We start from the raw sequence: 23,438 nt of genomic DNA, 5'->3' as shown, positions 1-23,438 counted from the left end.
GCTACACCACTACTCTTGACTATGTCTTCCCCAGTCCTATCGATTCAGTCACATAATCATCCACAGGGCTGCCAACCCCTTTGCTTTTCTTGTACTAATACACTGTCGTCACATTACAAATTATCTTAGTGAATTTTATTTCTCCTATTTCATATGGCACAGTCAACCTTTTCTCTCACATCCATACTTCATAAATACTTATCTTCATGGTTTACTGCAACCCATTAAGTTAGCCCACCTGATTTCAGGTAAGCTTTACTTTGCTATTCATGCCTGCTGTGACACATTTACATGCCCAGGTTTTTGAGGCATAGTGAAGTTTGTGTACAAACAGATTGTCCTAGGTATCTTAACTGACATGACTGCTAGTTCAGGGTCTCCTATCTAAGGTTGTGAGCCAGTCAAGTAAGAAGTAGTCTGTACATGAGATACAGCCCCGTAGAAGAATGGACTGTATTGGCTATCCGGCAGCGACTCTGAGAAAGTACTGTTTTGACTTAACTCGGTTCCTCTTTTCTATTTCGGGAAAAGTTAATACTGGCTGTCGTTTTGAGCCAAATGTCCAAACGTGGTACATGCTGGTAGAAAAAAATTGTATTTACCCTTTGCTGGTTAAGTTTTAAGGTTTGTGTCTGTGTGTGGTGTGTGTGATCACTGAGGGGCGAATGTGCCGTGGGCCGCAGTCTCCTGAGCGGCCCAAACAGGAAAAACACAACTTGGAGGTTTCATATTTTTTCGCCCAGGGCTTTATTTTGCTTTTCAGCAGCTTAAGAATGATTTAACTTGCTGTTAAATAATTGTTAGTTTAAGTACCTGTAGCTATTTTGATTTCTGGTTTTAAGATAAGTGATTTACAGATGCCAGCGTCTGTAAATCACTAATCTTAAGACCAGATGTCAAAATAGCTACTAACAGTTATTTAACAGCAAGTTAAATCATTCTGAAGCTGCTGGAGAGCAAAATAAATCCCTGGGCAAAAAAAATACGAAACCTCAAAGCTGTGTTTTTCCTATTTGGGCTGCTCAGGAGACTTATGTGCCCGCAGCACATTCACCCCTCAGTGGTCACACACCACACACAGACGCAAACCTTAAAACCTTACCAGCAAAGGTTAAATACATTTTTTTCTACCAGGAGGTACCACGTTTAGACATTTGGCTCAAAACGACAGCCAGTATAATTTTTTTCCGAAATAGAAAAGAGGAACTGAGTGAAGTCAAAACAGTTCTTGTCTCCAAGTTGCTGCCGGATAGCCAATACGGTCCATTGGTAGCATATATATATATATATATATATATAAATATATATATATATATATATATATATATATATATATATATATATATATATATATATATATATATATATATATATATATATATATATATATATATATATATATATATATATATATATATATATATATATATATATATATATATATATATATATATATATATATATATATATATATATATAAATAGAATCCACAACTGGAGAATGTTTTCATCGCAAGGGTTCACTGTATTAACATTAAGCTTTATAAGGGTCCAGGTTTGAATCCCAGCCTAGGCAGTCAGCATGCAGCTCACCCAGTTGTTTATCCTCCCTTTCAGGCAGGTTGATAAATGGTTGCCTGGGGAAGCCTGAGGAAAGGTAAACTGTTGCAGTCACAGATTTCACATTGGCCCGTGTCCCGGGGTAATTGGGTCTTACCCACAACAGGCTCAAAGGCCCAATGGTTTGGAGATGAGCACCACAGCCACAAGCAGCTATAATGTTTGCACCCACCTTTACCTTACCTTTATAGAAGGGGGATGCATTTATTCATATATTAATTTTCAAACTGTTGCAGGTATATTACTCAGTGTTATTAGATTATTTTTAATATTTCAGGTGCTGAAGATTATCAATCAGTATCGTCACACTACTTCTATATTTGATGACTTTTCTCACTACGAGAAGCGCCAGGAAGAGACAGAGACTCGTAGGCACCCAGGAAATTCATACAAGGTGAGAGAGGTATCAGTATTTTAAAAAATAACATTGACCTTTAAGACTTGCTAAAGGGGAGCGTCCAACATGTCTTAAATTATTAGCTTATGATCCTGATTACATTCATGTAAAATGTATATTATGGTGAAGAAATATGCGCTTACTTTCAGATCTAGAAGTCGATACATAATAGCAGGAAAAAATAAATTGTAATTTTTAACAAAACTCAACTTTCAATTTCTCTCTCATCTAACGACCTACGCTGCTGAAAAAAAATACCAAAGAAACTTAAAGCAGAATTCAAAAGATTCATCATGGAAAAATTTTCAATTTTGCTTTTGTTAAATGATGAGAATTTTCTTAATTTTGTTGGTGTATCTAACGATATTTATTTTTTTCCGACAATTGTCCCTTAATTGAAAAGAAAACTCATGATGAAATGCGTGCACTTCAGCTCCTCTTTCCAATGATGTATTTTTATTAAAATCGGTCAAATAGCGGCAAAGTTATTGCTGGAAAAACTGAAACTAATCCCGTTTTCTAAAAAGGAGAGTTAAAGTCTTCGGGGACTTAAAGAGTTCACCCTTTAAACCATGATGCCTTCCCGGTTGGAATTCTTTACTGAAATCCTTTTTTTTTTCTTTGTTTTGACGAATGTCGTGTGTCTGATGGTGTCCTTTTCTTGGAAATCCTGGTCACGAGCCGATGTGCAAAACTTATCTCTGGCTCCTCCGTGGTGACTGATGTATGTGTCAGCTCTGCTGCCTCCAAGGCCATCGCAGATGCTAGTTTGCCTCAAGATGCCATACGAATATTCTCTTAGGCTATTTTCTACGCTGAGACATGACGATGTATGCACCTGTGTATGAATACAGTTATAGCTTTTTTTTTCTTTTTTTTTTTTTTGTGTGTGTGTGTGTGTGTGTGTGTGTGTGTGTGTGTGTGTGTGTGCTAGCCTATAGTGCCGGTAGGCTTTCTTGAGGGACCTGGATGGTAGTCAGCCCCAGCCCATCACGTCGCAGGCAAGTGTTATATAGTGACGTAAGTGACGAGCGTAAGAGGGGGGGGGGGGGGGGATTCAGCCATAACTCTTTTTTGCTTCTCTCTTCATAATATTTTGCAACAAGCTAGCCGAGGCGTGTACGAAGACGTGTTTTTTTTTTTTTTTTTTTTTTTTTTTTTTTTCCCCCCCCACGGGGGACGCTCTCCTTAATGTAAATCCTATGCCTAGAAATCTTCATTAATGCTTATATTTTTTATGAGAATGTTAGGATATTATGATGTTTATTAAGGTGGCAGGGTTTCTATTAAAATTCTCTCTCTCTCTCTCTCTCTCTCTCTCTCCCTCACACACACACACACACACACACACACACACACACACACACACAAAATACTGCTTTGATATACATGAATGTCTATCAGAATCAGTGCAGTAGGGGGCATTTAGAAAACTATTAACCCACTCACGCAACAAAAGTTTAATAAGTTTCCGTTTCCACTGCAACATGGCTTTACAGCATGCAGCAAATTTTTTTTTTTCTATTATCAACCCGTCAGCTGCAATTGGCATGGATTTGGCTTTTACCGGTATCCTGGTAACATATACTCCCAGGTCTTTCTCTGCCTCTGTGGTGGATAGTGGAGTGTTTCCCATGTGGTATTGGTATGCTGAATATCCCCTCTCAAGGTGCATGACTTAACATTTTTCTTCATTGAATTGTAGCAGGTATTTTTGTTCCATTCCTGTAACTTGGTGATGTCTTCTTGTAGGAAATCCACCGTCAAGGGGTTAATTTCACCCACAAGTTTTTTTTTCCCTGCCATTTCTATACATCATTGGCTTTGTAATAGATTATTCTGCATTAATAAAAGAAAAAGAACCAAGAAATGGAAATATAGTGAACTTTGCTGACTCCGAATAAACAATGTATAAAGAAAAATAAATTCTTATGTTCACCACCTCGGAGCTCGAAAATTTGTGAATCAATTTTTTATGTTGCATATACCAATAACAGCAGATGTTAAGAAGCTTTCCAATGCTGCCATTATAAATTTTATATGACCAATAGTTTTTGAGAAAATTGAGGAAAACTGGAACATATTGGAAAATGTATTAAAAGTATATATTTATTCCTATTATTTCAAATCTACCCATGCGAGAGAATTTACAATTAATTTATTCGGTAGGCCTAGCTTGGATTGCTCATGCACCAAATTTTGATGCGATTCTGTCAAAAACATTATTTATTCATTTCTTTATTTTAGTTATTTATTTATTTTTTATTTATTTATTTATTTTTCAGTTCAATTCACATCAAAAGTTGTGTTGTAAACAATTATGTTTTGATGTGATTGGTGTCATGGTGAATGAGAAGGTTGTGAAAAATGTCAAATTGGTTCATAACAGTAAGGAAGTTCTGACACTTGAATTTCAGATTTTTCCAGTCACAATGTTCATCATCCTATTAAAGGTGGAGAGTGAGGAAGTGAAAAAAATTAAGGAATGATAGAAAGCATCTGCCATTATGAACTAGTAAATTTTAGTTTAAATGAATGTAGTGTACTCAACATATTCTTCTTTACAGTCTTTCATAATTGTTTGATGAAAAAAAAGTTTCATTGCAACATTGGCTAAATTACATATAAGATGTTGCTTTGTATTTTCAAAACGTTAATCAATAGTATTGTGCATTAATGGGAAAGAAGACAGACCTAGGGCTAAGGCAAAAGAAAAAGGCCTATAACTAACTGTTCTTACAAAGAAAACTGAAGCTGCCAAAAAAGAAGTTTCTGCTACATAACTGTTGTGCGGAAGAAAGATACTTTTATTGCATTAATTTGGACGGTCAAAGGAAAGCAGCAAAGTTTATTTATGCTGAAAACTTTTCCAGATCAAAGTAAAAAAAATCAAATCAAATAACCAGATTGCTTTAGTTTCTTGCCTTAAATAAATTGTATTTGGAATATACACCTGTATTAGTGACAGCATTTATTTGGCCTATTGTAAGATTCACATCATATTTCATGTATGCTATAATCTGTAAGTTAGTACAGAAATTGAACCACTCTAATAGGAAATGGAGCGAGATGATCGCCGGGGAGACCGCATTGACCACCGTGACCATCCCCGAGACCATCCCCGAGACCACCGTGATCACCGGGACAGCCGAGACCACTATCATCGTGATCACAGGGATCAGCGTGACCACCGTGATCATCACCGTGGAGGAATGGGTGGTGGCAGGGGTCGAGGAGGGCACCATCACCCTCACCACCGTGGTGGAATGCGCAACTAAGCATAAAGCTGATCCACAGTGAATATAAACTTCATACATGCATACATACATTGTGTGCACACTTACACACACACACACATACACATACACACATACACAGGAAGTTAAATGTGGTGAATGAACTTAAAAATAATCCATATATATATACACACACCATTGGCTCATTTTGAAAGACCAGTAGAGCAGTCTTAACTGGCAAGTTCAGTTATTAAGAGACTCCAAGCTGACAAGTGTTCAAAGTGAATGTGCTGCTATTCTGGATTCTATGAACTAAGTGACTTCTATTGTGGATAATGGACCAAGGAGGTTTGTTTGCATCCACCTCACGCCTCTTGGAAACTAGTGATTTTTTAAGTGTCACCAGGAACAATAATGTTGCATATAACACATCACAGTATGCTCTACTATCCAGCCACCAGTACTGCTCTGCAACTGTGACAGTGTAGCAGTGCACTGAAACACTGTTTTCGTCCACGGACCAAGTTTTGACGGGCACCTTTAAGCACCAAACTTCTACACCAGCCTGTTTGTCAGCTTGAGTGATATCACAGAATAATAATACCTGATGAAAAAAATGTTTTGGGAAGAACACTTGGCATCAAGAACTACAAAGAACATGCCACCCTCATTGTTATCCTTTTGTTTATTCACTGTTGTGGTTAGGGGAATGGAACACAATCTATAAATATATAAATATAAATATATATATATATTTAATCTAATTCTCCTATAATTGTACAACTGCAACTTGATTTTGGAGGGCCTGATGACTGACAGACCCACATGGGGGACCTGAGAGCTACCAAGCAAAATGGAAAAATTGGGGCCTCCAACTGCCTCACTCAGTCAAATAACAATTGAACAACAATAATTTCTGCCTGTGATTGGATATATAAAAGTGATCTTTTTATTCACCCGTTTACAAAGTTGGAAAGTGTATAGTGAAAAGAAGTGAGTGATTTTGTTCTGCAAGACATGGACATGGAGACAGAAAACCAATTTTTGAAGAAGACAGGTGACTACATTTGAAGATTGGTATCATTGGCTTGGACCTGGGACTTTGGAGAAAAGTGATGGAAAAGTGAACAGTATATACTTTGGTGTTTATTTCATAGTGCCTGAGAGAATGGTATTGTGTAGTTTAAAAGTGATATTGTAAATGATATTGAATATAGTAAAACCTTGAACCACCTCAGACTCAACTTGGTTTGTCTCAGCAGTGCCTCAATTAAATGAAATAACTGTAGTTGTTAGTGTTCACATTTACTATCATCTAATTGATAATGTAAGCAATGTTATGGTTCAGTGGAATCATCTATTCAAATAAACTTGCTTCAAAACCCATCATATAAGTGGTGTAAATTGAGAAAAGTAACTATAGTGACCTTGTTATCATGAAGTGTTTGGTAAAATAGTGTTAATCAAGAATATTTAGTAGGACAGGCCAATGATATTCATATGGTTTTAGAACTGGGAACGAAGTCAAAAAGTTGGTAAATGCTTGGTGCTGTTGTGAAGGTCACTGCTTGGAATGCTGGCATGCATCAAGACCACCTACCATTGTGTCTCGACCTTGACCTTGCTGTGCTCAAGCCAGAGAAGCTGTAAGCACCACTCCATCTATGGTCAGGCTCTGTTTAGCTGCCTCTTGATTGTCAGGGATGTGTCAGGGATTTAGCTTTAGAGGGAACAGCTTGCAGAGCAAATACACCACTTAAACAATGTTGTACTTGCCATAGTGGCACTTACAGTTTGTATGGCTTGGGTATAAGTGGCTATTCTTGCCTTATTTTTCTAAGTTGACATGGATCATTTTAAAGTTATGGTAAATTTGGCCTTTTTCCTGTATTTTCTTTATTACAGCATGGTGTTTCACCTAATGATCACCTTTTTTTATTAATTAAAGAATGCTTGGAAGTCTAAATGATCTACCCTCTTAGCAGTATTTTTTTATGCATAAATGATTAATAGACTGCCCTAGACTTCCATAACACCATCTGGTATTTATTGGAATATAATGTATGCATTGCAGATGATAATTATATGTGATTCTTAGCTCTTTAATCAATAACTTACCTTGGAAGTCTGATGCAAGTCTTTTTTTTATTATATATATATATATATTTTTTTTTTGTGTAGCAGGTTAAAACTGTTACCATCATATGGGGAACTCCACCATGCTGCAAAATATCTTTTGACTTTTATGCATTATCAAAACAGTAGATTTATCAAAGAGCACCGGTTGTAATTATGGATATGGTGTTGAGTTGTTCTTAAGATGGTGGTAGCTGGCCCTGCTAGTGTGGTTTTCTCCTACTATTTGTCCATATAACCAGTAGCTTTACTGTGGGTGCCTGTGCGTGGGTTTCATTGGTATTTTATGTATTACCATCATGTTTGTTGTATTAAAACTGAGTATCTCAGCAGTCTCTGTATATTTTTTTTCTTGTACACAGATGTTCAGTTGACTAGATCATTATAGTTCATGTATTGGCTTACAGCTTCATTTATAACATGTCAGCATTAGTAACTGCCTATAATTTTAGAAGTGGCACTGTCTGCTCTGCCCCTCATTAACATTCAAAGGTGTGAGGAATGTTATTTGTTGTAGTCACAAGATTTTTTTTTTTTTTTTTTTTTTTTTTTTTTTTTTTAGGGTTTTGAACACCATACCCAGTCAAACTTAATTGGTTAGTAATAACTTGGATCAACTGTTGTTGGACAGGCAAGTAATTTTATGCATGATTATCTTAGTCCTTGTATAGTTATGTATGTATGAAAGATTGTTATGCTAACTAAATTTTCAATTAATATGAGTTTTATTGATGTATTTATAAATGACTCATTATGGACGTATTGATGATTCTGCTTTAGAATATACGTTATGAATATTTTAATTTTCAGAATTGAGTTTAGGAGTGAAAATTAAGATTTGAAAATTGTTGTTACCCTTTGGTCTTAGGTAAAGTTGCATATTTCAGATGAGGTATGCTTATTAAGAGAATATTTTGCCTTTGTTGCCCTTGTATAGTATTGATAGTATTAGTAATAGACATAGTAAACAATAGCGTCCAAGGTCAAGAACGAATCTGTAATGTGAATAATGAATTGGGTGAACTGTATAATATGGCATTGAACTGCTCAATTTTTAGATATTTTTGGCCTTAGGGAGGATGTTCCTATGATCCAAATAATTGTATATATATATATATATATATATATATATATATATATATATATATATATATATATATATATATATATATATATATATATATATATATATATATATATATATATATATATATAACATGATTGAAAGTATATGTCTTCAAGAATGTTCCATATTCAGTAGAATACAATGGTGGAGCCACATATAAATGTTCCCCATCTGAAGTAAAGTGGCTGTCATAATTTGACAATTAATATGACCAATCATTGGAGACTGCATGGAGGTGCTTTATATATATATATATATATATATATATATATATATATATATATATATATATATATATATATATATATATATATATATATATATATATATATATATTATGGTGACAGTGAAATCAATGTGGAACATATGAAAGTTACCTAATTGACAGCAGATTGATTGTCCGATAATTACAGAGACCAGGAAATTGCATGCCTATTTACATGTGTGCTTTTGTGTATGTGTTTCTGAGAAAGAGAGGGATGTCACTGATGATTACATATATATATATATATATATATATATATATATATATATATATATATATATATATATATATATATATATATATATATATATATATATATATATATATATATATATTGAAGGGGCACTGATGAGTTTAAGAAAAGGAAATTTGTGTTAGGAAAATGAGGAGGGGCAGAGCGGTGTGGTTATGTGGTCTTGGCAGGTCCCACCTGTGGGAAAATGTTCATCAATAAAACAAGCTGTACACAGGAATTTAAGAGTCTTCTTGGTGCCTTTCCATACCAAATTTTGAAGATACTTTTTAAATATATTCCATAAGGTTTACCATTTACCATAAATAAAATTGGTAGCACTCCTGTATGTCCTATCATGTACAAATTTTAGAAAATACAAATCAAGTAAGGGTGTAAGCACTTGTACTGTATGTGACTAAAGTGCCACTTTTATAGAGGTTATAGGTGCAGTACATTATTTATGGTTGGTGGTTCCTGGAGCATTAGTGTTCAATATATCTAAATTTACTTTCAACTAAATTCATATTAACAATCTTATGATCATTTTGTGAACACTTTGGTTAACCAGTTTGTGTTGCTGCATAGGCAGCAGGCTTATCTTATCTGTGATTTTTTGACAAGTGAAAGTAAGATTTCTGGCCAGATTTTTACTGAGTTTAACTTGAGATAGCTGCTACATGTGTTTTGTTTGGCTATTATGTAAATATTAAAATTATTTAGGGGTATTTCCATACCAAACCATTCTCATCTCCACACAATCACCGTCCAGACTAAAAGACACCTCTGATGGGCCATTCGTTAAAGAATCATGAAAATTTAAACATTTTTATGTAATCCTATTTATTGTCTTCCCTTAATTTTCAAAAGAGTAATTTTATCTGGGACAGAAGCAGGTGGGTGAGAGCACTTCAATAAAAATCATAAGAATATATTGACGCAAGAAATATTTTTGTAAGGACAGTGTAAATGTCATAAAAATAATTGTCTTATTAATAATCAATAGCAAAGTTGCCAATTTTGCATAATAGTCAATATAACTGTAAAAAATAAGTTTGTTCTGTAGCTAGAAAGGGCATAAATATCATATTAGTTGTAATGGTATCAGTTGTGTGCTTATATAGTATGATTGTATTGGAAATTAACACTATAAATATTTGGCTCCTGCAGCTAATGTTAAAGGGTAGGTTTGTATGCTGGGCTGTTTAGGAATGTTATATTGCAGCAAGTTTTATAAAAATTTAATGGTGAGGATGGAGATAAGAGTATAAGCAGTGTAGAACTAACTACATATATATAATTTTGTGTTAGCATGAATAACTGCAATACGCAGTCATAAAGAAGGGAGAGATGATCCCTCAGAACATCTAGTACAATTGTACAGGAAAGGCATGAGTACTTGAAGAGTGAAAGACTAAGAAACAAGAAAGTGATCCGTGCCTCAGGAACATAAAACCTGAAATGGGATGCAACAGAAATTAGCCAATGGAGAAAAGAGGCATGCCTTGCTTCTTAACACTAACGTGCATATATGATGACAAATATGTGAATTCGGGGGTTGGATATATAGATTATAGGAACAATTGATTAACAGTACAACTAATAGAGAATATCTAATGGGATCACCTGCTGTCCCAATAGACAGGATGACATAAGGGAAATTTGTTAGAGAGCATAGAGCAAGGGGCATGCTACAATCCCTCAGAGATGACTTGTGAGGGTAAGGCATCAAAGATAAACATAATAAATAATTTACCTTTATGAGAGACATTAACAAAAACAAAATCAAGGCTTTAAAGATAGAAAGAATACTGTGCAATATTGCAGCTAATGTTGCTGTTTACTGTATAGTATTTTGCTTACTACAGAAAATTTCAGGAAATAAATTTTTATCATCAAATAGTCACCAGAGAAGATGTTTTGTATATCAAATACGAAATTACTTAATAGTAACATGAAAAAGTTCTTAGTTGTCTAATAATAGTATTATGAATCAGGAAATGGTAATTATATACATAATTATAACGCATGGAAAAATTGTTAATCGTGTGTGTGTGCGTGTGTGTCTCAAAGAGAGAGAGAGAGAGAGAGAGAGAGAGAATATGTGTTGTTAGCGATAGGGTCCTCCTAGATATGATAAAATTGTGTCAGTACATAATTGTTGTTGGCTTCATTCTAAATAAAATGGAAGGTAATAGCCTACCTTGTCTTTGAATGCTAATTAAGTCCCACTTGCTAGTGGCAGAAGCATTTAGAACTCTGTATTTAGTTACAAAATTATAAGAATAATAGAAAATGCTTGCATCCTGGTAGTTCATTGTTCATGCCGAGCTATAAAGAGGACGACACATGTTTCTCACGTCACTAGATTTCACTTGGTAGTTTCCATGCTTCATCCATCTCCAGCATCATTTTCCATTCAAACGTACGCCGTGGATCAATTATATGGTGTTCAACTTCCAAGGTTTTCTGTAAGGTAAATATATATTTGAAGGCATATGCTATAGTCGAGGAATATGCGTCGGCCCTCATTTCCGCCTTCCTTGCCATATTAAACTCGAAGTAGTAAGACCCCATCACCCCGGGAGACAGGGCAGGTGTGACATCCGGGTTACCACGATTTACCTTCCCTTGATATCCCCAGGGTCGGCATTCTCAGACGCTTCCATCTCTCACATCGACTCTTTCCAAAGGCCAAAAAGGAGTTTAATCGGGTCTTCATGAGTGTTTCTTTAAGTTCATCGTACAGAAGAAGGGTCAGAGTACCGCCAGGGTCATAAAAGTACCTCTGGAAATGCCCCAAACTACTACTACTTCTTGTGGATTCTCCCCCTAAAGAGGGGGAAAGGGCCTTTGTCTTGCGACGGCCCGTCGCAGGGTGGAACCCGCCGCTGGCGTGCGGCGGGTGTAGGGAAGCCTCCGCCGCCGCCACAGCCACGGGTAACAGCCGGCGAGCAGCGACGGAGGCACGGGCTCTCTGGGCAGGCGCCCAGCAGACACCCGTAGCGGTACTCGTGCGAGCAGCCGACTGGTCGACTCAAGGAGACTATAGTCTCTTTGGGTCGACTTGACCACGGAGGGGTGGCCCAAAGCGAGGATGACCCCACGGGTCCACCTCGCCTCCGTAGAAGGGCCACCCGGCTGCTCGCCCGAGGAGTGCTGGCGTTCCACTGCCCCGAACTTCTTTCTTCTTTCTTTTAGGATTCTCCCCCTAAAAAGGGGGAACTCCTACGAAAGCCTTGTTATATATGTGAGCTTCGGCCCTGGAAGGTTGAAAAATACGGCTCCAGTCCCTATCAACCAGTTCGAACGGGGGAGATCATCTTTGTGGAGCTGCGCGGCAACACCTCTGCTGGCCGGCGTCGAAGCAGTAGCGGATCAGTTCTCGACCGGTTTAGAAGAGAACTTGATTGATTGATTGATAGTTTATTGTTGCAAGTAAAACAACAAAGGAGAAGGGAGGAGCATGCCATCCCAACCCCCAGGCAGTACAGAGTGTGATATAAAGGCACCTAACATGACCATATTTTTGGAAAAGGCCTTTTTCTTTACATAATAGGTTCAAGATTTTTTTTGTCTGCATGAGAGTCGAACAAAAGGTGATCTGAAACCTCATAAGTATTGCAATCGACTTGATTTGTGAACACTGGCATATATATCGTGGATTTGTTGCACCCTACATCATGATTAACCGAACCTTCTTGTTGCATGCTGCACAGTTTCGTTCCTTATCCACTTCAGATAACATTTTGCGATATTTGTTGAGCACACGTTTACATTTTACGAAAATTTTGGAGCTTGCAGCTTTTCTTTTTTTTCTAATCAGTGCATGGAATCTCCCCTATTTTCAACAAAGTTATATGGAATTTATCTACCAATATTATATAGTTTTAGCTCCTAACAAACTTATTTTTTGCATTTTTAGAGATAAGTTTTAGATTTTTATTTCGCTAATATCTTTTTCTGCGACCCGTTCATGTTTTGAAGCAATGTTAACAAACGTAGATAATTCTTTACAACAGTTAGTGTTTAGGCGCGTAGCCAGTTGTAATGTTTACAATCGTCAAACATGGCGGCGCCTCCCCGAACAGATGATTCTTTACATGTCAACGGCGAGGCGCCAGGACAAACCAGGCCGCGGGAATGGATAAGATTAAACGTGGGAGGCACACACTTTCTCACCACGAGAACAACACTCTGCAGGGACCCAGCGTCCTTCCTGTGCCGCCTGGTGCAGGAAGACCCGGAGCTCAGCACGGACAAGGTAGGTGGCGCGCCTCGCACACTCCCGCAGCTGGGGGCCTGGTGCACCAGTACAGGCTGGCGACGGAGAGGGAAAGTGTAAGAATTAGATAGTATAAATCCAAGAAACCTTGCAGCACAGGGGCCAGTTGGAGCCTAACTCCTGAAAAGTCAACATCTTTTTATTAATACAAGGCTAGACAAATCCCAGCAGCAAATTAATCTGATCCTTCAGCAACTTGGACAAGTATGGCAGCCACTCCCACCACCACAGCAGCAAATGGTTGTACCACTGCTAGCAGCCACCCCTCTGGATGTAAATCAACAAGGGTGGAATCAGTCTCACTGGCCAAACCAGTATGTAAACAGACCTGTAGCACGAAAGCTTTCTGCTCTGCAGTGTACAAGGACTGCTCCCTATGTCCAACAAAACTAGCAGACATGGCCAAGAAAAAGGATTATATGTACATTGCACTTGTGGAAACAGCTAAATAGCAACAAGATGCAAAAATAAATATTATCAACTCTGTTGTGTTCTTGACTGACAGGTAGGATAGAACCCGTGGAGGAGTAGCAATGTGTGTACAGAAAGACGTGGCGTCAGCTGCAGAAGTGATGATATCACATTGATGGAACAAATGAAATACTAATGATCCATATCAAAACAAAGAAAACAGTTATTGCAGTGATATACCATCCTCCCAACTCAAATGGTGATGATTTCTCAAAAATATACCAAAAAAACATGACTATTTGGAAGAATTAGAAAACACCACCAGCCAGTACCTCATCATATTGGGAGATTTTCATTTTCCCTCCATCAGGTGGTGTTCGGGGAGGCAGTGTGGTCTCCCCATAAGAAGAAACACATAAAGAAGCTAGAAAGAATACAAAGGATGGCAACAAAAATGGTTCTAGAGCTGGAGGGATTGACATATGAGGAAAAACTAAAGGAAATGGACTTACCAACACTAGAACAAAAAAGAGAAAGGGGAGACCTAATACAAATCTATAAATTATTGAGCAAAATGGAAGAAGTAGATAACGAGGAGTTACTACTAAAAGAAGGAATTACCACCAGGAACACAAGAGGACATAGTAAAAAATTGAGGAAGGGAAGATGCTTGAGAGACATAAAGAAATATAGCTTCCCGCAAAGAAATATAGAGGTTTGGAACAAACTAAGTGAGGATGTAGTATCGGCGAGGAGTGTGCAAAGCTTTAAGGAAAAGTTGGATAAATCCAGATACAGAGATGGGACCACATGAGCGTAAAGCCCAGGCCCTGTAAAACTACAACTAGGTAAATACTACTCTATGATGTACAGATAATATAAACAATAATGTCAGATCACAATCTCATTGAGGAAGAATGGAAAAATGTCCCAAAAAATAGAATAATCACAGACCAGTGATCTCAGTGGCCAGTCTGACTTCTTCAGCAATGTCATAGACTGGGACAAAATTCGCAGTGAATTGACATGAATCAGCTGGAATGACCATGTTATGGTGCATAAGTATGTATGTATGTATGGACACAAAGGCCCATATGTATGCATGTGTGTGCTTGTCTGTGTACGTACATATGCACCATGACCCCAGATGAAATACTAACTAAACTATACTGTGTGTGAGAGTATCTGTAAGGCCAACATCCCAGTAAAAAAAGCTCACTGAATGAAACATTCCTAGAGACAGAAGGATTCTCATGTGAATGAGGACCAAGACCATAAAGAAAAAAATAATGTCTGCGGAAAATAATTGCCACAAAAAACATCTTAATGAACAGTTGAAAATTATTGAAACTAAGATAAAAGAGTCCCACAGAGAGCAACAGGAATATGAAGAAACCATGGCTGTGCAATCTATTGAGAAAAAATATAAATATTTCTATACCTATGGAAAGAAGAAAATGAAAAGCAGAATGCAAATTGATCCCCTTGAGAGGGATGGTCAACTCCTAGAATCAAGAATAGAAATGGCAGAGGTCCTCAGGGGACAATATGAAAGTGTATTTAGTCAGCCAACATAAAATATAATTTCAAATTAACATTCTGACTTCTTTGCCAGTAAAAATGCAGAGGACATGCAGCTACAGGACATTGAATTTGGTGATGAATCACTGATGATGACATAGTAAAAGCCATTGAGGAAATCTCCCTCAACTCACCTGGCCCAGATGGCTTCCTGGCAGCATTTCTTAAAAACTGCAAGGAAGTGCTGGCAAAACCAATTTACCTATTACCTATGAAGATCCCTGGACCACGAAATTATTCCCCAGCAATTAGAGGAAGGAACTGTCACACGAATATACAAGGGCGGGTCAAGAGGTCAGGCAATAAACTACAGGCTTGCCACCCTAACACTACATATGATTAAGATATTTGAAAGTGTCCTCAGGAATCATAGTCCACAACCTTGAAACAAACAATATGCTCAACCCTGACCAGCATGGCTTCCAGAAAGATAGATCTTGCCTGTCCCAACTTCTTGAACATAATGGAAACATCCTGGAGGACACAAAAGATAGAGGAAATGTAGATGTGGTCTACCTAGATTTTGTGAAGGCCTTTGATAAGATTGATCATGACATACTCCTCCACATGATGAGAGCCCTAGAAATATGTGGCAAAATGGAGTATGGCTATACACCTTCTTGGTGGGACAGACAAACAGTCTCGGTCAATGGAGCACAATAAAAAATAACACAGGTGCTCAGTGGCATCCTCCAAGGTTCAGTTCTAGGTCCACTACTATTCCTAAATTGGCAAACAAATGATTTCTACAGGGAATAGTTAGCAGGTTAATTAAATACTGTACATCTAAACTTAGCATCCAGAATCCTATCATTGAGATTTAAATGAGTTTATGTTAACTTATGAATAATCATTATCAAGTGACAATGGGTTACTATTTCTACTGGTTTTACCTCGCTGCTCAGTAGATAATTACACATCAACATTTTTGCCAAGCAAAGCTGCACCCTTGCCCTTATCTCCTGTCTTGTACTACTTATCCTTCAGATAGCACTTGACTCGCAAATCTGTAGCATAAGACAAAATTTTTACTTTAGCTACAGAACAGCAGCATACCATGCAGAGCTATTCTCATGATGACCAACACTGCAGTTTTTATGAAGATCCCTTTACTTATTGATCCAAGTCCAGTTGTGTGCAGTGCAAGTGAATCCCAAATATCAATCATTAGAAGAATGAATGATATTGTGTTCACATATTTTGTGCTATGAAGTTAAAATTCACATGATTTGCAAATGACAGTGATGAAATAATAGCAGTTAACAGTTCAGGTGGTAAGAATAAAACGGGAAAATTTTAAATTCTTAGCAATAACTTATGGCCTTTATTTTCTCTTTGATTATTTCTTCCTCTTTGATCTTCCAGGATGAAAGTGGTGCCTACTTAATCGACAGAGATCCTACGTACTTTGGTCCTGTGTTGAATTATTTAAGACATGGGAAATTAGTAATAAACAAGGACTTAGCAGAAGAAGGTAATATTGCATACACATTGCTTCTGAAATGCATACTTATGTCATAGTACAAAGAGCAAGAGTTTAAGGCTGGTATAATGAGTAAGGCAGAGGTGTATGATGTCTTTCTTAATATGCATGGATATGAGGAAAGATGAAACCAAGAAAAGAGGGTAGCCCTAATGGTGCACAATTGCTATGAATGGTCCTAAGTTTAAAGTTTGTTTGCAGAGATACATCAACCTCTAGGCAAAAAAAGTAAAGCAAGTTTCAGAAGTTGTGAATGGGTTAATTAGGTAGGAACTGCTAGAAAGTGAAGCTTTAAATGTTGTAAATGGGAAATTAATATTTTTTGAAAAAAAAAAAAAAGCAGGCTGAAGTAATTATTAATGGTATGGTTGCATCCTACTGAGTAGGTAGGCTGAGTAAAACAAGTTCTAAGAAGTAGAACGTGAAGGTAAAGAGAAAAATGAAGAATGGTATAGCCATGCCAGTCTTCTTCAAAGTCATAAGTAAAATGTGAAGAAAAACTGATGCCAGGTTGAGTAGAGATGAGGCAGTGATGAGGTGCTGGAGAAGAGCAGGTGTATTACAAGATGAGTTAGTAATGAAGATGTGTAAGGGAGGTGTGATAAGACTAAAAAAAATGTGTTAAGCTCACAATGGTGGAATAGCTGAAATGCATCAAGGAGATGGTGTTGTCATGGGATAGGAATGCAGAATGATGGCTTTATTAAGAGAGTGAATAAAGCAAAGAATAGTTGGGTGTGGCAAAGTAACGAATAGCAAGTTGAATTGATAGGATTGGAGAGTACATTAGAAAGAAGGGTGAGGGGGTTATTGTTCATTGGTATTGCAGAACCATGTGTAAGAATAGGAAGAACTGGAGACGTGTTATGGCCACCCCCTCATGGAGAGTTCATGGATGGAAGAGGGTAACAGTGTTATAGACAAATAGATAGATACATATGGAGTTAAAATATAACTCCATTTATAAAAGTAAATGGCAGAGGGCAAGATAGGGAAGGTATGAAAATATCTGGAATTTGCAGAAACTCAAATTTGTCATAGTGCTAACTTTGCGACTTAATAGTTATCTGTATAATTTAATAATTTCTTCATGCTGCTGTGCTTTTATAATTATTACATTTCTTTTTCATTTGCCAGGTATTTTAGAAGAAGCAGAATTCTACAACATCACAGAATTAATTAGGTTAGTTAAAGAGAGAATCATCCAAAGAGATAACCGACCACCCAAAGCCAGCAAGAAACACATGTACAGGGTCCTACAGTGCCATGAAAATGAGGTGGCACAGCTCGTCTCAACCATGTCTGATGGATGGAAATTTGAACAGGTTGGTTGTTATATGTTTCTGTTCTGTTTATTTTAATTATAGTCCATCGACTCTAACTTGAGCCCTGTGTCTTGGCCCGGGGAACGCCCCATTGTTTACACATCTAGCGATGACCTGCACATGGCGATCTGTCTCACTGTTAGTCTGTACGTTATCTATTTATGGAATATATATATATTCATAATACGACTGAATGGTGTTATGAATGACTTGGGATTTGAGGGAAAGACAACGACTCTGTAAACATTCCATTTCACTTGGCAACGTGGCTCATGCGACGTTGCCGCCTGAGGGACCTTGGCAACAGGCACCAGGCCGCACCATTCACCCTTCCGCCACCATGGAAGACTCACGTAGGTCTCACTCTTGCGTCCTATACAGCCAAGCAAAAGATAGTATACATAACATAAATGAGAGAGAGAGAGAGAGAGAGAGAGAGAGAGAGAGAGAGAGAGAGAGAGAGATATATATATATATATATATATATATATATATATATATATATATATATATATATATATATATCCTCTGAGGAGGGTGATGTAGCAGTAGCATGGCTCATAGGGAAAATTTCTTTTTTTAATACAGTGGAACCTTGGTTTTCATACTTAATTTGTACCTAAAGGCTGTTCAGAAGCTGCTTTGTTTGAAAACTGAAACCATTTTCCCATAAAAATCAATATGAAATGGATTAGTCCATTCCTGAATTCAATATGATTGCTTATTTAAGCCTTTATACATACATTTCTTCAGTGTTTCGTGCATGGATTTGTATGCAGAAACAATGAAAGTCATACACAAAAAGAATAAACAATAAATTGATAAAATATAGATGAAAATATAACTTTACCTGTATGGAGGAGAGTTGATGGCACAAGTTTTTGAAGGTGGTGAGGAAGGGGAAGAGGAAAGATGTTGTTATTTGGAAGGGAAGGTCCCTTCCAGAAAATGTCAGCCCTTTGTTCAGTTAACTCTTTAATCACACAAAGCTGTTCAAAATTGCGCAACAGATCTATGACAAGTTTCACCAAGATGGCAGCATTAGCCAACCCCCTCGCTGTATCATGGCACAGGAATGTTGTAAAACAACCTTACGTAACCGTACGTTTAGGGGAGGAAGATTGAAGCAAAGCTGGATGGTCTGCCTAAGGAAAGATTTGATAGAAAAACATTTGTCAGAGGACAATGCATATGACTGGGCTGGGAAGAGGAGAGCTATCAGAAACATTCACCCCACATAGAAGTGGGAGAGGATGTTCGGAGAAAAAGATGCAGGTTGAGGTTAAAAACTAGGCCTCCCAGACTTTTTTTCTCAGAACATGTGTCGAAAGGATCACTTGGCCTTGTGTTCTCCCCACTTACCTTATTGGTGAGTGGGGCCCCCAGTGGTGAAGATGAATGTATGTAATATATAAACCTCTATTGGAACAAATAAGTGTACCTACTGACAGATAATAGCACCATGTAGTTGACATTATATAAGATTTAGGAACATAAGGACAATAGCAATAGTACCTCCAAAACAGTAGTGGTACTAAAAATCTTACTGATACTGCACATGATAACAGAATTGTGAATTTCTGTGGACAGCTGAATGTTTCTTTTCAGATATCTGTTTAGATATAATCAAGTCACTTCTTAAACACTTCTGTCTGCTGACATTCCAACCATGAATATTACTCATAAGTATATTTTCCACAGTTGATCAACATTGGATCTCAGTACAGCTATGGAAGTGAAGACCACACTGAATTTTTGTGTGTAGTCTCAAGAGAATATTCAACGTCAGGATCCAATCAGTGTGCTACTGATCGACCAGACCATATTGACATCCACAACTCCAAGGATTGTAGGAAACTCAACTTTATGTATAATTTATCTGGATCACCATAGAGGCCTTCTCTTTGCTTCGTACCAACTGCCGATGTTGTCAAAGCTATGGGTTGATGTGTTTGTACCATGGATAGTGGTAAAAAGCTGTTGAGCATAATCTTGAACTGATATTTCAAATCCACAGCATGTATAGTAAGTTAACAGAAATTTGATATCATTTGGATATATGCCTTTTCTGCATTTCAAGATCTCGTGCATGCCTCAAGAATATACCATTTATTTTGTTATTTCCACATAAAAAAAAATTAAGTTTATCCCTATCCTACCTCATCCTTCATCTATCATATGAGGTGGTGTACTCAATTTTCTGCAAGTAACCATATATTATTCAAATTATGCTCAATCATTAGTTCTGTGTAGCTACCTAACATTACCACTTCCATCGAGTCAACACTCACCATATGCTGCTTCAGGGTTACTCTATGCCCAATTCTCTGATGTGCCTGAGACAGCTTGCCAGGTATTGTCTCTAATGAGTCAACACGCACAAAGTGTCGCTTTAGGATTGCAATATGCACAGGTGTCTTATGTGACCAAGTCAGGGTAACTTTTGAGCCTATTTCTATTTCTCACTGGGTTCAACTCTGTCTTGATATCATAACAGGACAAACAGCAAATGCTTCCAAAGTGGCAGTAGTTTTCATACTCTTGCTTGCCTTACCTGTTAATATAGGAGGAAAAGTTTTGACTACATTTTGTACATTTAACAAACATTTTGAACACTTTAATCAGCCTCCTTCAACCATGAAGCTAATGTTATTATATAAGTGGAATATTGTTAAGTGATCTTTATGAGCATTTAACAGTATTGTGTGTTTTCTATGGATAGAATGTTGTTGATAAATTATTATGGTCCTATTTTCTGTACTCATCATGTCACAATTTTAAGCTGTCACCTGAGACACATTAGTGCTTACACATGATCTGAAGAAATTGTGGTTGCTCAAAATCAAAGACTACAATGACATTTGACAATTTTTTAATAATTTCAACAACAATAAAACTATATTAAAAATTGATGTACATAATTTTTTAACATACGTATTGAGCCCTTGATGAAAATGATGTGTATAAATTTAATTGTTACCAGACCGACACTTTTTAGTAGTACACATATTTCATTCAATGTGTTCTATATTAGTGTTTTCTTACACCATCAGCAGCTTTTAACTGTATTACACAGAACATATTTGAATTGCTAAATTTCACTCCTGAGTATCTATAACTTTATACACGTTTTTAATGCCCTTCAGAAATACTTTTGAGGTTTTGATTAGTGTGTGTATGTTACTTGAAAAAATTATTTTTAAGACAGTTTTCCATTTTGAAAGTCTTATACTACATGCAGAGTTAGGACTTATGTAGACACCTGTAATTATAATTCATCATTCATGTATAGAAGTTCATTGATACATTTAAATATGTATGATTGTTTAGAATTAATGAGAAATTAAATATACATGACCTTATAAGCATATAGACTTCCTTCATCTATTCATAATTATTGACTTTGATACTGTTCTATTTTTTTAAAACAAGCACTACTTCCCAAATACTGGCCAAAGATTTTGGTGGTAGTATGCTCTTTGCAGAAAAGATGTTTTCTTAGTGTTTTCTTGAATCTAGTTGAAACAATCCTCAGTGGAGGCAAATATTTACTTTTTTTTATTTATTTATTTTTTTATAGTTCCTGATTACAACAAAAAATAACTATAAATAATCTATAAAGAAATTACTGAATTCATACAAACACGTTTATTACTTTAAGATTAAATTGTCATCAGTGAGGGAAACACAAAACTAGTTAGAGTACTGGTGGCTGTAGGTTTGATAATATCTTCTGAGTGAGAAGTAAGTGCTGAAGCCTGGGAATGCTATCAACAGAGGTGGTTGTGAATAAGGGCATTTAATCCTTTGGTATTTGACAAGGAAATATTTTCCTTGAACTAAAATAACTTTTCTATTGACTGGAGAACTTGTTTCAAGGAGTTTCTCTTGAGATTGCTCCCAGAGTGCTGCATATTCCACTGCAGAAGATAACCTGTCCTATTTTGGGGCCTAAAAGTCTGGAAAATTCCATGTGTATAAACGTCAATCCTGTTTCTTTTTTTTCTTTTTAGGAATAACATATGAACATCAGTTAAGGTATTATTATCCTATGTATATAACAAGTAAGTCCGAAGAGATACTAGTTGTACAGTAAGCCCTCTTATTTTAGCAGATTCAAAATTGGGGAAAGTTTTAAAATGCCCTTCTGAAATTTCATAGTCAAACCTTCACTCCAACTGGGTTGAAATTCAACCTCAACCTTTAAAACAGTGAAGGTAATAGCAACAGCAACACCATCAACAAGTGTTAATGATAACTAACTAACTTAATCAATATCTGACTCCATTCCCTCACAAGAACTTTCCTCAGGGGGTCGCCACTGCTGAAGCATTGCACTCAGCACTCCACTCCCCTGCCTACAAACTCTTTCCAATACAGTAAAACCCTTACAACTCAGCATGATAGGGACTCTGGCCTTGCCGAGTTATTCAATTTTCCGACTTATGCAAATCTCCCATTCCCCTTCCCCCCATTTGCATATAGTCAAAATTTTGAAAACACTGCACTACACAGCAGCAGTAAAAGCTTAAATTAACACTTACAAATAAAGGGGCTGTATGTAGTCATGTTGAATGCATGTTGTCATGTAGTCCAAGCAGACTACACATGGGTGTTTGAGGGAGAGCAAGGGTAAATGTTTAACCCTTTCATTGTGCGTGGGACGGGACGTGACTATCCCCTCAGGCGCAGTCAGGCAGCCCAATGGGGGTCTCTTTTCACCTCTGTATCTCAAAAACTATTCATCACAACTAAAAACCAAAAACACCATTGGAAAGAGGAGGCCCAGATCTATAGGAGTCGGTTATGTATGCCTCTTCTGCGAACGTACGTGCATGTTCAGGGAGTGATGAATGTGAACATATGTCAGTGCGTGCAGGATGATCAGCCATATTGAGGGAACTGCAGACATCTTTCCTTGAGATTCTGGCAAGTTTGTATTGCCAACTGCAATATTTACAAGTATTTGGTCAAAGAATCAGTCAGGTGAAGCTATGCAAAAATGCTGCTTTATTGGACAAGAACATCCACCTGTTACTCGTCTGTAGATTTGCCGCGCTGGGCTGATATGATTTTCCACCAAATTTAGTGAAGAACTCACTCAATTGGCAATCCTGTGTTGTGAAAAATAGTGTTGGAACACTCATACGCGGGAGATTTGAGTGCGGCTGGAGCTCGCTGCGAGCGTTTAGCAATGAAAGGGTTAATACAGGGATAGCGCGGGCGAGCCTTGATGAGTGTAAATCATGAGATGTGGAGACAACTCGGCAGCATACCGAGATGAATCAGAGAGTTCTGGCCCAAGTTTGGAAACATGTTCAAAGAAAATGTGGGTGAGGCAT

The 23,438-nt window shown here is 37.1% G+C and overlaps 2 protein-coding genes across 7 annotated transcripts in view; both read left to right on the top strand.

The window, feature by feature from the left end:
* The window catches only part of LOC127001619 (YTH domain-containing family protein 3-like), a 33,832-nt gene extending 22,623 nt beyond the window's left edge, over positions 1 to 11,209 (top strand). For 5 of the 6 annotated variants that reach the window (XM_050866453.1, XM_050866451.1, XM_050866456.1 and 2 more), the window contains 2 exons: positions 1,897 to 2,013; positions 5,073 to 11,209. In XM_050866453.1, coding sequence (XP_050722410.1) covers positions 1,897 to 2,013; positions 5,073 to 5,294 — 339 coding nt within the window. In that variant the 3' untranslated portion in view covers positions 5,295 to 11,209. The other variant, XM_050866457.1, reaches the window with a different exon arrangement.
* Positions 11,210 to 13,044: 1,835 nt separating this feature from the next.
* On the top strand, positions 13,045 to 22,128 carry LOC127001620 (BTB/POZ domain-containing protein KCTD5-like). Its single transcript, XM_050866458.1, has 4 exons — positions 13,045 to 13,275; positions 16,654 to 16,762; positions 17,909 to 18,096; positions 19,798 to 22,128. The coding sequence occupies exons 1-4, from the start codon at positions 13,081 to 13,083 to the stop codon at positions 19,987 to 19,989; spliced, it is 684 nt and encodes a 227-aa protein (XP_050722415.1). The 5' UTR covers positions 13,045 to 13,080; the 3' UTR covers positions 19,990 to 22,128.
* Positions 22,129 to 23,438: the final 1,310 nt, after the last annotated feature.

Source organism: Eriocheir sinensis, chromosome 21 (assembly GCF_024679095.1).
Source record: "Eriocheir sinensis breed Jianghai 21 chromosome 21, ASM2467909v1, whole genome shotgun sequence".
Classification (NCBI taxonomy): Eukaryota; Metazoa; Arthropoda; class Malacostraca; order Decapoda; family Varunidae; genus Eriocheir; species Eriocheir sinensis.
Note: the sequence above shows the minus strand (reverse complement) of the source record. Positions and strands in the feature narration are given on the sequence as shown.

Excerpts from the sequence above, each read along its gene's own strand:
- LOC127001620 (XM_050866458.1), top strand. The coding sequence starts at position 13,081 with ATGGCGGCGCCTCCCCGAACAGATGATTCTTTACATGTCAACGGCGAG. Across the intron at positions 16,763-17,908 it reads CAAGGACTTAGCAGAAGAAG|GTATTTTAGAAGAAGCAGAA; the intron begins GTAATATTGCAT and ends TTCATTTGCCAG. Across the intron at positions 18,097-19,797 it reads ATGGATGGAAATTTGAACAG|TTGATCAACATTGGATCTCA; the intron begins GTTGGTTGTTAT and ends TATTTTCCACAG.